The sequence below is a fragment of the Candoia aspera genome, chromosome 3, assembly GCF_035149785.1.
Source record: "Candoia aspera isolate rCanAsp1 chromosome 3, rCanAsp1.hap2, whole genome shotgun sequence".
In the NCBI taxonomy this organism is placed as follows: domain Eukaryota; kingdom Metazoa; phylum Chordata; class Lepidosauria; order Squamata; family Boidae; genus Candoia; species Candoia aspera.
In genome coordinates, this window is record NC_086155.1 from 21,800,960 (window position 1) to 21,815,851 (window position 14,892).

A 14,892-nucleotide genomic window follows, 5' to 3' on the forward strand; every position below is an offset into this window, starting at 1 on the left:
TTCTGCCTCTAAAAATTGCATAGAAGGGAAATGCCAGAAACTTTGATTTATGTATATTTCAAGTTTTGTCACTGCCTATCTCCCTCAAAAGAGGGGCTCTTTATCATTTACTGCTGTTGTGTAATGGGAAAAGTTGCACTAGATGATTTTTTTTAACAGAATTCTTGAAAGCATGGGAGCTCTCTTGGGATCTAGATGCTAGAGATTCTAAAAACGAAACAATTCTAGACAACTTTTGGCTTTAAAAGTTATGTCATTGTGTAAGCAATTATCATCAGGGAATTACTGGCTGTATTTAAGCAGAACTTTACAAGGTCTTCTCCAGAGAAAAAACAAGGAAGTCATCAAGTAATCCATATCAAAAACTCAACATTTAGCCCTAGATTGTAAACATAGTTTTATTGCCATTCACTCATCACAAGGTAATTCTTCCTCTCAACCATGAGAAAAACAAGGTGGTAGTCTATGTAGGCATGTGTGAAGACTACATGCCGCTGTTCTTTAAAACTAGCTATAGTTCTTAGACTGACAGTCCCAGATGTGCTCATTTCAAATGGACACTATTATGATTGTCCCCCAAAGTTTAGCCTGGAGAAAAAAGATATTAAATTAGAATGGGCTGAGTCCATCCAACCCAGTAGATACAAACACAGGTACTGAGCTTAATATCAGAGTAATAGTATTAGTTCATAAATTAAAAATACAAAAACCCCCACATCTATTTCAATCTTTTTTTCTCTTCAGAAACTCATTCAGATTGATAACTGTCCAGCATATATGCGTAGAAACTCCATGTCATGTCTTCCCAACTTATATCCATTTATTAAAGAAAGAAAGAAAGAAAAACCACTATCAAATAAACCCACACCTGGTCTTCTGCATGCCTGGTAGATATGTGCAAGGCAAAAGTTCCATTCAGTTATAAGCATCCAGTTTTTAAGTAATTTCAATGCTTTTCCTCCATTTTTCAAAAAAGGAACTGAACATTCTGAGCTTCTGGTGCAGGTTCTTTCATTTGAAAGAGCTTCACTCAAGAAATGGAGAGCATAAATGCCAATAAAATAGATGGCGTCTTCAGTAATCAGAAGCCTGCTGCAGACACATCTGGATCTGCTACAAGTATTCCAGCTCCAGTGCATGCCGCAGAGCCTCGAGATCAGCATGGCAGGAGATCCTCCAGAAAGGCATGTTGTGCTAAAATTATGCATTTTAAAAAGAAGACAAAAGTTCAGAAGACATTTCCTAAACCGATAGTCAAACAGTAATAATCTTAGAAATATGATAAGCAAGCTTAAATCACAGTGAATTGAAAAGCAATCTGAGAAATAGGCAGAAAATAAATAATGTATGGATGTGTGTGTGGAGGGAAACAAGACCAATTGTCACGCATATACTAATGATCTATAAAAAGCCAATAAAACTGTTTTCTCAGAGCCCTTTCACACAGCATTTCCCTCCGTGATTTCAAAAATGTTTCCTTTACTGTGGAGCTCCATGTGAAACAGGTCAGATTGAAAGGTTCTTACTACATGCATCAGGGCAGCATCCTGGTACCCAAGAACCCCCCACCCCACCCCACCCCACCCCACCCCACCCCACCCCACCCCACCCACAGAGAATTCTACACACCAAATAGCACATTGCTATCTTTTGGGTTAAAGGAGATATGTTGTAATGTGGCTTTGATATCCTGTTTTCCAGACATTTTGAGAAAAGCCAGATACAGAAGGATCAAGCTGTTTTAACTTCAAAGAGAAAATTATCCCCTAAATATGTACACCAACTTTTGTTCTAATGTACCTGGAAAACACTTGACCTCCTTCTACTACAGTTTTGAAGAAAGGTACAAGAGACTAACTGGAGCTTATTCTTAAAATGCAGAGTATCTGCAATCAATTCATTCATTTTTGTTTTGAGCTTTCAGTTTTCCTAAACAGGTAATGTGTGTTGTATTTTGTTTTACTTCTTTCAGTGCTGGGTGGATAAATCACAAACCATTTTAAACAAGACTGCCTGCGTAGATCTTACTAAATAGAGAATAGCCTTGTGCTATTATATGCTTGTTGCATAGGGATAAACTCCAGCCTTCTTAACTAGATGTCTTTCAGAGGCTCTGGGTTTACAGCACCCAGGATTCACAGCTGCATTTTGGTAGCATCACTCTCAACACATGTGGTCAGCAGCAAGTTGAAAAAGACTGGTCTACAATCTCCAATTGTTGTATTCTAGTTGAGCTGACTTCTGTCTATTTATTAGCAAGGTGCCATTTGATGTAGAGATGAAGGAATTTATTGTCTCAGACAATTCAGTTTTGTGTCAAACTCAGCAGTGGATGTACCATTTAAAGCAAGTCTAAATCCAACCTAATCATGACTGAACCACAGGATTTTGACATCAATTTATCATTGTTTTGTTCTTGTTCTTTGACCAGAGCCACTACCGCATAACAATGCATTAATCCATAAAAAGTGAGAAACTAAGCAGTGAGATGGAAAGCAGCATGTTCAACTTAGACTGAGGAAAATCAAATCTCTGCTCAGGTATGAAGATCTCTAATGAGTGAGAGGATGAAATGAAATTATTTCATATCATCTGTTAGGTGAAATTGATGGGTGATAACACAAAATAAATTAAAAGAAAACAGCTTTTGCTTAAAGGAGGGAGTGCCAATCTCCTCCAGCCTCTCATCTGCTTTTTCCATGTGGCTTTGCTTCCTTTTAAAATATCTATTTTAATTTCTCTAAAGAGAGGAGATGTTGGCAGTTTAGCCACACCTGCTGCTTAGTTGCTATCAATTTATCATGCGGGCGACAGGTGAAGAGAAATGACCCACTCAGGCTGAGATACCATCAGGGCTGCTGGGGAGGCAGTGAAAGGTGCCCCCCTTCCCATGGGTTTATAAAGCTCAGGTGTGTAGCCACCCGTGCTAATGATCACTATCAATCAGAGTCCCTGACAGCTGCAGCAAAGAATTCCTGCCTGTTAATGGGAAGGAGGCTTAAAACAGGCGACACCCGCAAAGGGGCCTCTTAGAGCAGACTTGCAAAAGGTATTGCTTAACTCTTCTGTTAAGGCCTGGTGGCCTCTGATGCAGTCATGTGCACTGACACCATTGCCTTTTGAAGTCCACAGAAGCCCTGTCTGGGGCCTCACTCTTATCATCCCTTCACTTTCTGTCTATCCATTGTAGACCTTCTTTAACTCTTGGAGAACCACCGCATTCAGTTGGGAAATGCCCAGCTTGTAAAATGCTTTTTGTGGCCAAAGAAAGAAAACTGCTGAATACACAAGAAAAGGGAAATCTACATATCTGGTTTAGGGAAACAGCAATGGGAGAAAGGGGTCCCAAGAGGCTGGTGCAGAGCTTTGAAATGCTGGAGAGCTGTGGATCATTAGCAAAGACCACCAAAGGCGTGCTTCTTCCTCCTGAGCTGTCAGGGATCTCACAACAAGAGGGAGAGGGCCTGAAATTGGGACAGGAACAGGAAGGGTCACTTCCTCTGCTCTTTTTCTCTGTAACTCCCTTCTTTCTCCTCACTTCTACTAGAAATGAACAGTGAACTGAAGTCCAACAATATCAATTTTCTTGTTTTCCACCCAGTACTTTAGTGGTGATCCAAATCTCCCCTTCTGCACTGTTTGCCCCATGAAAGTTATTTTCTAGTATTTAAAAAGCTGGAAGATCAGATCATGGACCTCCATCATGTTGTCCAGTTAGGTCCTCAGCTGATAACTCTGGCCATCCACCTTTAAGCCTGTTTTATCTTTGTGGGAATTGCAGCAATCACAGTTGTATCAAGATATTTAGTTTTGTTATATAGCATACCAGAAATCCAGTTTCTGTTTCTGTTATTTTTCAGTTACTACAGATCAGTTAAAAAAATGGAGAAAAAGTAGAGAAAACGCATTTCTTATTAAATCACTTTGCTAGCTTCCATTTCATGGTGCTGTATTTAATCCTACTTCCCACTGCTTTTAGAAGTGTAACCATGCAGTAGAAGTGAGCAAAGACAGGTTATGATACAGATCTTGTTCCTTATTATGTATCCAACAATGGTGCTGTTTATCAAGAGTAGTACTGTAACAAGTGGAAATTGTTATTTCTTACTCCCTGTATAAGGAAGGACAAGTTGGAAAGGCCTCAATAACTGCCAAGGAAAATGGAAGCAGAATTTACGGTAGGAAATTGGTTAGAATGGTTTTTTGGGTTTCTGAACTGGAAAAATTGATTAATTGCAAATACCTTAGAAAGGGAAGGAATTTTTATCCTTATTTCAGGTAAGTTGTTCTTCAGTTTTTATTTAACTGAAATTCTAAACAGGAAAGCAATACCTTTTTGGCCCCCTGTTCCTCTTCAACACCATCTCCTATTACAATGTACACAGCTTTCCGCCCGAACCTCTGCATTATCCTTTCAAAACAGCTTTCTTTCCCTGCATAAGGAAGAACATGCATTAAATATCCTTGCAATATTTAATTAATATTTCTTTAATTAATAATTTTAATTGCAATAGAACTGAGAGCTAAATACAAGTCCTGATTTTATTTCTTTGATTGCTTTATTTATTTATTCATTTGATGCATACCTAGCCTTTTTACTCTGACAAATATCTAAGGCAGCTGTTTGTTCTCTCCATGAGTTTTCAGGGATGGACTCATCCACCCATTTATTTTGAGTGCAACAAGGGATAGATCCCATCTCTCTCCATAATAAAATACAAATGGAAGTGAGTAGAAGAAGAGGCATTCTAATATAGATAGATATTGCTTATGAAAGATTAAAATAAAACCTTCAGTACACAGTCCTGTCAATATTTTTAAACATAAATTGGAACAAGTTAGAACACAATTATATGCTAAGCAACTAAACAAACTGGTAAATTCTAACCTTTATACTGTGTCTTACTCATTGTTACTCTTATTCCCACCTAGACTAAGAATGATCAGACATACCACATTATTTACTTCTGGCTGATATAACTATTGTCCATATTAATTGCTGCCTTTTTGCAGTATTCCATACTGCTTAAGACCGAGCAAATAATGGAGTCTCTACAAAGGGACAACAGAAGTGACAACTGAGTCCCACAATTACATGCCTTGTTGTTATTAGTCACTGTCGAGTCGTTTACGACTCATGGTAACCCTATGTATAACAGAACGAAATGCTGTTCGGTCTTGCGCCATATGCCTGACTGTTCCAATAACTGTTTCAATCCATTGCATTGAAGGTCTTTCCCTTTTCCGCTGCCCCTCAACTTTACCAAACATGATGTCCTTTTCAAGCGATCGGTCTTTCCTGACAATGTGCCCAAAGTATGAGAGTCTAAGCTTAGCTATCTTTGCCTCTAGGGAACATTCTGGTTGTATTTCTTCTAAAACTGATTTGTTTGTTCTTCTGGCAGTCCATGGTATTTTCAATCTTCGCCAACACCACAATTTGAATGCATCAATTCTTCTTCTATCTTCCTTCTTTAAAGTCCAACTTTCACAGGCATATGTGGCAACTGAGAAGACCATGGCATGTGTCAGTCGCACCTTTGTTTTTAAACTGATGTCTTTACTTCTGAAAGCTTTAGATAGGTCTTTGATGGCAGATTTTCCCAGCGTGATATGTCATTTGATTTCTTGATTACTACTTTCTTTGGCATTGATTGTTGATCCAAGTAGAATGATGACTTCAATTTCTTCTCCATTTATTGTGACATTGTTTATTGGTCCATTTGTGAGCCTTGTTAGAGATATCTAAATCTTATAAAAATGATGAGATGTTCTGTAATAATTTTGAAAATTTGCACCTGCATTGGGGAATGGTAACTAGAACAATAGATAGGTCATAGTCATTTCCCAACATCTTCCGGATGGAAGGGACCATCACCAAGACCAATTTTCTACTCAGTACAGGAATCTAAGTTAAAGAACCATCAACAAATGTTTACCTGCACTCTGCTAGAATGCATCCAAGAGAAGGAACGCCCAATACAATTTTAAATAACTGGTTCAGTTGCTTTTATTATTATGTTTTTCCCAACCATCCAGTAAATATGACCATCATATTGTATCTTGCATTTTGGAATGGTAGAGAATAGGTTCTGGCCTTCTTGTATTTGAAGAATTATATCTCATATACATATACACATACACATAACACATACACACAGTATATACTGAGAGAGAGGGCGAGGGTGGGGGGTGAGTATATCTATATTTTTATACATATGCTATATCCTGGATCTTCTCCCAAGCCTTGGATTAGGGTGGTTGGGCCCCTGCTGGAAATGTTTGGAGTCACCATCTGTTCTTTATTTCCTTTCTTATTCCTTTGTTAATATACTATATTCTTTGTATTTTATATTTTATTTGGTTTTATTGTACACTTCCCAGAGTCAGTTTGGAGTTGGACGGTGCCTAAATTGAATAAATTAAATCTCTGAACAGGCTGCATTCAAGGCTGAACATACCCAGTTTTCTCATAGGCTTTCAGACCCCTGATCATTCTCCTTGCCCTTCTTTGAATCTGTAGCGCCAGAACTGGACATAGTACTTGAGGTGGGGTCTCAACAATACAAAACAGAACGGAAGTCATTGTTCCCATAATTTTAAAACCAAATTACTATCGAGAATCCAATGTTGGATATTAATAAACAATAGTTATACACCTGTACTTTCCCACACTGTTCTTACCTGTCTTTGTTGCACTATAAATGTTTTCGATGGGGAAGACAACACCTAGTCCATACAACAGAACTTTTGCAAGTGCTGGGATAAGCTGGGTTGTAGTCACCAAAACGTTTACACAGTTAGGCCTACAGGACAGAAAGCAGCATCAAAAAGTAAGATACTTTTCTTTCTGGAGCAAGGATCTTTGTTTTTCTGCCTTATATTAAACTGGAAGCAGCATGTAAAGGTTTGCCAACGAGTCCCATGAAAGCAGCGATTAACACAGCCAGTAGTGACTAGACTTTTAAATGCTTTTCTCTCTGTGTAATTTGTTACAACTAAAACTAGCCTGAAAGTGAAATATGTCACAATTAATTACACACTGGGGGCATAAATGGTGTAAAACTCCAATAGCATTGACACTGTGTTCCTCCTGGGGTAGCCAGTTTCCTTTATTTCCTTTCCTGCTTTTCACAAAAGGTGCATCTGTGAGCCAGGAACAGGACCTTTAGAATTAGGTCCTGCACCCATGTCCATAAATCTGGATGAAGATGTCCTTGAAATTAATGTGCCTTTGGTCTGTCTGGAGAACACAAGAAGGAAGTAAAACTTTTGCAGCCTGGGACAACTTGTTAAGCCATTCTTACCGGGAATGTATCAAGTCCAGTGCTTTCAAAGCATGTGTTAGCCAGAGATCAGTCAGTGCTTCCAGTTCTGCCCTTAACTGCAGCCAGGTTTCCCTCTTAGGAGCTCCTATTAAACCTACAAACAGAGGAAGCAACATGTGTAGCTAGTTCCATGGGAAGACATGGAATCACTTGTACATGGCTTCTGCAAAGCCATGGAATCACAGGCTGGAATGAACTGTGAACTCAAAAGGAAAAGGGCCCAGTCATCCAATGTCAGTAATGTTATAATCAAAACAGGCTAAAAACAAAAATTATCTAAAGAGTAATACAGTAATGGAAATAAACTTAAAATTTACTACAGGAAGAATAGTCCTGTCTGCAGCATCCTCTCTGGCGGCAATTTTCTGAAGTCCCACACTGGCACTGATAAGGAGAGGAAGCAAAGATTACATCTACATATGCATACTCATGCTTGATAACGATTGTACAATTGGAAGTGTCCTTAAAAGTCATCTAGTCAAACCTCTGGCTGAGTGCAGGATCCACTAGAGCATCTGACAGATGACAATCTAGTAAAGGAGCACTGACCACTAAATGTGGCAGTCTGTTTCACTGGATGACTCCTTGTACAGTCAGGAGATTCTTCCTCATGTTTAGCCTGAACCTCCTTCCTTGTTGGTTTAACCCATTGGTTACGGTCTGCTCTCTGGGCCAATAGAGAATAAGTTCCTTCCCTCTACTGTGTGACAAGTCCTCAGAAATCTGGAGATTGCTATCATATTTCCTCCTAGTTGTCTTTTCTGTAGATTAAACATACCCAGATCATTTAACCATCTCATAGTGCTTGGTTTCCAGATCCTTCACCCTCCTCTGAAGTTGCTCCAGTTTGTCACTGCCCTTTTTGAACTGTGGTGCCCAGAACTGGACACAGTATTGCAAATGAGATGTGCCCAGGCAGAGCAGAGTGGAACAATTACTTCCCATGATATGTATTCCATAGTACTGTTAATGTAACCCAAGATAGCATTTGCCTTGAGTCTGATTGGTGGGAATCACTGCCACCAGAAATGTTGATATGAAATTGTTAATGTAACGTTTGGTTTAATATGCTAGTGGATAACCAAAAAGAGACCATTTAATTTAATTGTTAATGTAATATTTAACAATGTAATGTTGGTATTATTTATCTGGCTCACTGCTGTTGTTCTTTGTTCACTGCCTAGAATCTTTTAAGATTGCAGCAGTTTACATTTTTTTACAAATAATATAAATACAAATAAAAAGATCTCCAAGGTCTTAAGCAGAGAGCTTTATCCATTCTTTTTTAAATGGGGATGTTAGGAACTGGTTCACATATTGTATTTAACCATGTTCAGTGAACATATCCACTGTAGCTTGTAAACCACTTTTTATGGCTTAATGTGTGAGCCTGGCCACCCATAATTTGGTCAATAAACTATGATTAAGCAAACTATGGCTCAATGTATTGTGTTAACTAGCCAATGCAGTTTGTTGGCCATTCAAAACTTTGCAGTTTCTCAGGACACAGTATCTCTCCATTTTTAACATATAACAAAAGGCAGAATAGAGAGTCTTTTGTTCCAATTACTCCAATATTTAAACCACAGCAAGCTCGATAAAAGTCCGTCAATTCTGTAACACAGAATTTAACAGGGGAGGTAGAAATTAATAAAACATTTTCTCTCCTTTGATACTTCCATCTCTCTAAATTGCATAGTGTTCTTTGATTTGCTCTAAAGAACAGAAAAGCAGATTCTTAGGGAGATGAGAAGTTGACTTCCCTGATGGGTTGGGGAGACACTTACCACCAACATTGTTTTTGTAGGTGTTATAGAGTTCTTTCACCCGCCGGTAGCGGAATGCTAATTTCCTCATCCAATCAACTCCCCCGTGAACTCCGGAGCCCAGACAAAGATTTGCTCCAGCATTTGAACTGTGAAAACCATCTGCTGAGAAATTATATGTGCTGTGGCAAAGGAAGGAAGAGAAGGGGAAAAAGTGAAATTATAACCTAATTTCCCATTTGGATTGAGAAACTAGCAAAGACAAATGAAGAGAAATTAAGACATCTTGCAGGTTTCTGGCCAAGTTAAGGACAGAGAGGAAAAAAATATGTCACCCCCCCACCTCCACATCTCTCTCCTAGCTGTTCTGTCTTTGCCAATGATCTAGCTGTCATCTGATGTACCTTAGTTTGCTGTTGATATAGTGAACTGGATCCTCAGAAAACTTCCCACACTTCCAGAGTTGACAAAAAGAAACGTAAGACAAAGGTCACACTTTACTAGTAAGTTCTTCTGTGCAAAGCCAACTGACTTAAGAGTTTGAGCAAGAGCTTTTGAAAAAGGAAAGCTAATTGCACAGTAGTCCCAATGCTGCAGCCTCTTCAGTTCTCTTAATTCATTTTATTCATATGACTTGCACTAAGATCAAGTAGTCCATTTACTCAAATGAGATAAAGTTGCTTTCAAGTTTGACTCCTGCTAATGTTAAGGAGATGTCCATATACTTTACTTGGGAAACAATATGTAAGTGGTTTGTCATTGCCTTCTTCTGGGATTTTTTTTTTTATAAATTTCCCAGTCTAGTTTGTAGTGCTGGCACTTCCTGATGGCCTCTTACCAGAACTAATCAGGTCCAACTCTGCTTAGTTTTTCAAAAGCTGGAGGATTAATTGAAATATAAGGGACATAGCCATTTCACTTCTGAACCAGTCCGCTTTGACCACCACTGGAAAACAACAGAACAATTTCCCTATCACAACACAGAAATTCTAATATTCAAAAGCATAAAGGATCTCCCATCAAAGACATGAATTTATGCCACTACTTGTCTTCCGGACAGCAATATGTAGTATGGAGTCTAGTTATACTGGATGCTTCAATGTTTTACCTTAAATCCTGTCCATTGTCATCTGATGATACATCATCTATGTGTATCTGGTCACAGTCCTGAAAATCATTTCAGAAACAGTCAGGAAACAAGTACTGCATTATAGAAAACAACAATGGAGCGTTTTAATGCATCAGAAACTATGCTGAGGGAAGATTCCCCAACAATTTCTGCTCAATTACAGTAATCAGATTACAAGCAGCATTTCAGATTCAGCATTTCTGTAACATTATATGGTTAGACTCGGTAATACTCATAGACAATAAGGTCACTCATAGAACTGTTTATTCACCTAAGTTTCCCTTGTTTCCTATTTATGCCAGGTAATGAAGGAACATGAAAATAAAATAAAATATAAATAATTGTTCTTCAAGAAAAAAAACATTAATAACAATTTTTAAACCTAAATATGTAGATATCTTTCTTTAATACATATGAAGTGCTAAAGAAGATCAAGCTATGTATCTCAACAGTAACAAATGCTAAATTACAGTGTTTTTGCAAACTCAAACTTCGTTGAGTGTTTACAAGTTGCAGGGGCAGTGCTACCTAGATTTGTTTTTCTCTGGATGAAATATTTATGGCATTTACATGGTATGTGCTTCATTTACCAAGATATAAATGACATCGAACAGGTGAACATTTGTCATAATACTTTTTTATCATTATCATACAGAGAATTTTAAGAAATTGGGAATGGCTTCTGACAACATTTTATATACCCTTGCTAGGAACAGAAATGACAGTGACAGGAAAGGAGAAAATATTGTTTCCATAAATCCTATTGTTTGTGGGAACTCTTCTGTGACAGAAGAGGAAACATATTAAATATGTGGAAAGTAATATTGATGTTTAATTAAATTAATCATCACTGAGCTTAAATGTAGATTCAGTCAGTCAAATTTAGGTTTTCTCCTGGCCCTACTCACTTTTAGAAGTATACTCATAGCATGATATTTATGATGAAGCCTTTGGCTGAATAAAGTTGTGCCCTCTCCTATTGACCTATATGCAAAACCCAGTGGAAAATATGCACTTTATGCCTTATCTTTATTGATTGAATGGAGGATTCTGCAATCACATTTTTAAAAAAAAAATCTTATTTCAATCATTTCTTTATGTTGGTTTGAAACTTCAACTTCCTAAAGAGAATATTTTTTTTCTGTGACTTTTATAGGGCACCATGCAAAACTGTACATGCAGATTTGCAAACTGTTTCCTCCCGCCCACCAGGTTGGCTTCATATCTACAGAAGCTACAAATACAATTTATCTATCTATCTATCTATCTATCTATCTATCTATCTATCTATCTATCTATCTATCTATCTATCTATCATCTATCTATCTATCATCTATCTATCACATTTCTTCACCGCCCATCTCAACAAACAACTCTGGGCTCTTGTTACTTTAAATGTACTAATTGCATTTAATGCCACTGTTTAATGTTACTGTTTCATTCAATAACAATAGCCATTGCATAATGGTCCATCCAAAGGACAATGGAAGAGTATCTTGGTTGTATGCAAAAGGTCCTTAGTCTCATCCCAGCTTCTCCAAAATTAATACGTGAAGGACAGCAGTCAGTCTAGCTAAGAAGTAATCAATTTCATGAGTTTGAGATATTTCAGAATTCACCTTCCTTCACCCCAGCCAGCAGAGCCATCGGAAAGGTTTTGTTAGAATTCCAATCCAAAACAATGAGATTGTCCAGACAGACAGACAATGGCTGGGTTGATAAGTCTGGTTCACATGTTGTGTATGTCATAAAGCACAATTTTACAAGCCACAAGTGGGTGAGTTCACACAACATGCTAAAGAACTAGAATAGGGTTCTACTCATTCCACCTGTTCAGCAACGGTTTGATGTTATGATGGTGCTGAAAAAGGTGATTTATGACCGGTCCTCAAAGTTGCGGCCATCGCAGTGTTCCTATGGTGTCCCTACGGTCACTTGATTGCAATTCAGGCACTTGGCAACCAACGCACATTTACAAAGGTCGCAGTGCCCCATTGTCACGTGATTGGCATTTGTGACTTTCATAGCCGGCTTCTGACAAGCAAAGTCAATGAGGAAGACTTCAGGAGGTTGCAAGTTGTGGTCATGTGACATTGTGCTTAACGACCTGTGGTGATTCGCTTAACAGCCTCAGCCAGAACTGATGAACTGATGTCGTAAGTAGAATGCGGTCATGTGATTTTCACTTTATGACTGTGTCGCTTAGCAACGGAGTTGCCGGTCCCAATTGTGGTCGTTACGTGAGGACTACCTATACTATATATGCATATACATACAAATATGATTTCTACTTCAGAAAAATCATGTACTTTTACAGGTGCACCTCAGGCTTTCTTAGAAACATTTTAAAACTTGAAGAATTCTCTATGTTAAAAACTCAGAATTCACTTTAGCTCTGCTATATGTTTTAAAAAATAAAAGCATTTTTGCTGTGGGCAAATCTGACATGGCAATTCCATACTATTTGTTATATCTATAGTTCCTTCCTTCCTCAATCATTTTCAGGTTGCATTTTAAGTGAGGGCTGACTCTATAAACATGGCCTGAGAAAATGGAATTAAAAGCACATTTCTGTTAGCATGCTCCCAGGCCTTTCCAAAATGATAAAACCATTCACAACCATGCATGTGAATTATGAAAGCCACACTGGAACGGTATTGTCGCAGCCCACTCAATTTCAGTTGCACTGCACAGCACAGCTATGTCAGGGAAAAGGTATTTGAGGAAGATCTGCTTTTTTCATTTGTGAATGAATTGTTCTCTATGCTAAAGTTTGACAACAGTAGTGATCACATTTCTGACTTAATAAAGTACCATGACATTTGGTGAGACACTACCTCATAGTCCACTGCCGGCTGATACTATCACATTACTGGGTAAAACACAGCAAAACTGGACAAGGCAAGAATGTAGATCATAGTTTCACTCCATTACTATGTTACCAGACTAATTTTTCATTCCTGCAGATTTTGCTTTTGAGACTTGGTTGAGGAAAGCAGGAAGGAGGGAACATCTGGGTGACTAAATGCAAAGCTCAAGTTTGCTCATATATAGATTGGTAATGAGGGTATTTCTAAGTCCAGCCTCCCCATCTGTTGGCTTTAACTGTTGGCTAGGATCTCCTGGGGTTCTCTGATTAGTGGATCTCATGCCGGCCATGTGGGCAGTTAAAATAAACACGGGCACCACTTGTGGTCTCCAAAAGCATGTGTTATCGTGCCTTAATATTTAGATCATTTCACTTGAGTAATCGAATGTGAATGGGTGAAAGTAAGTCAACAAGAGAAAGCATATACTCAGATGAAACCTTAGATTTTATCAATAAGGAAGAATCATAGGTTAGTCAAACTCAAACAAACAGTATATGAGCTCCAAGCCAACATTTTGAAAAAAGAAAAACAACAACAACTGGGGATTCAACTAGCAAACATCATTGAGTGTTTTCAGTGGTACAATTTTTATTTGCTAGTGAAATAATTTACTGGACTTGCTGAAACATTACCCAGATGTGCAGACATACACAAATGTTCCATAATATAATCTGATAAGAGGCCTCTAATTGTTTTTATTAATTTTATTTACTTAACTGTATTTCTAGGCTGTTCCAATCCCAAAGGATTAATTGTGAGGAGGAAAAAAAGAAAAAGAACCAAAATTGCACCACCAAAGATAGATCAATATGCTCCTGAATTTCTGTTGCATAATCTCAGAGTACTGGGGGGCCACAAATGAGTTAGTGGGTAAATTTAGCCCTGATTTAAAGTATTGTTTTTAAATAAAATACAGTTTATTCCAATGAGGCAAACTGATCTGAATTAATGTAACCACACAAACAGGGATGTTCAATGTGTCAACTGTGATTTTTAAAAATATGAAAACCAAATTGATATTACACTTGATGGAACTTCCTCTGCAAATGAAACAACAAAAATTATGTTGCATCTGAGCTAGATGGAAAACCTAATCTGATGCCTTTTATCTTCCCCCATACAATCTTATACATTCTTTTGTATCTACTAACACACAAATGTGCTTGTGGGATAAAATCAGCTGCTCATCTCCTCCTAGACCACTTGATGGTGGTGTGGCATATCTCATGCTTAGCGTTCTTCCTCTTTTTCTTTCAAGAATCTTTCCTGCTTTAGGCCAGACTTGAGATCTTCAGACCATCTAGTGCACTGTTTTGTTTTTATGCTGTAGTGCAGACATCAGAACTACCAATCTAATGGAAGAAAGGGAAGAGGAGATATGGCCAAACTCTCACCATTTCTTCACATCAACATTTTCCAGGGGTGTTTCTCCCGGTAGGTAAATATATATTTGTCCTAAAGGATGAAAAACAAGCTGGTGGGGAAAGCACTTTTGCTCAGAAAAATGACCCTCAAAAAAAGTGTCAAGCTTGTCCTCTAATACTCTGATCAGATGCTCTTTTTTCCTTCAGCCAATGTATTCCTGCCCATGCTCTCTCCTACATGCTATCCAGTTTGAATCCTGAGAGATATTAAAATCCATTGGAGCCAGAAATTGGGCATTGGCTTCCTTCAACTGTCTCACAGCATTTCCACCTGTAGTACTGCCAAACAGATGTACTGAGACTGCTGACTCCTGTCCTGGCTGGGAATTTGGGGACCCAAATTTTGGTTGAAGACAAAAGTTGTATGAAGACAAC

The 14,892-nt window shown here is 38.2% G+C and overlaps 1 protein-coding gene across 1 annotated transcript in view; it reads right to left on the reverse strand.

Moving 5' to 3' along the window:
* Positions 1 to 384: 384 nt before the first annotated feature.
* Positions 385 to 14,892, reverse strand: part of EYA2 (EYA transcriptional coactivator and phosphatase 2) — a 135,353-nt gene continuing 120,845 nt past the window's right edge. The window contains exons 11-16 of the mRNA XM_063297105.1: positions 10,203 to 10,261; positions 9,116 to 9,276; positions 7,308 to 7,422; positions 6,685 to 6,806; positions 4,333 to 4,433; positions 385 to 1,194 (exon numbers count right to left, since the gene is read on the reverse strand). Of these exons, the coding sequence (XP_063153175.1) occupies positions 1,114 to 1,194; positions 4,333 to 4,433; positions 6,685 to 6,806; positions 7,308 to 7,422; positions 9,116 to 9,276; positions 10,203 to 10,261 (639 nt within the window). The 3' untranslated portion in view covers positions 385 to 1,113. The remainder of the gene's footprint in view (positions 1,195 to 4,332; positions 4,434 to 6,684; positions 6,807 to 7,307; positions 7,423 to 9,115; positions 9,277 to 10,202; positions 10,262 to 14,892) is intronic.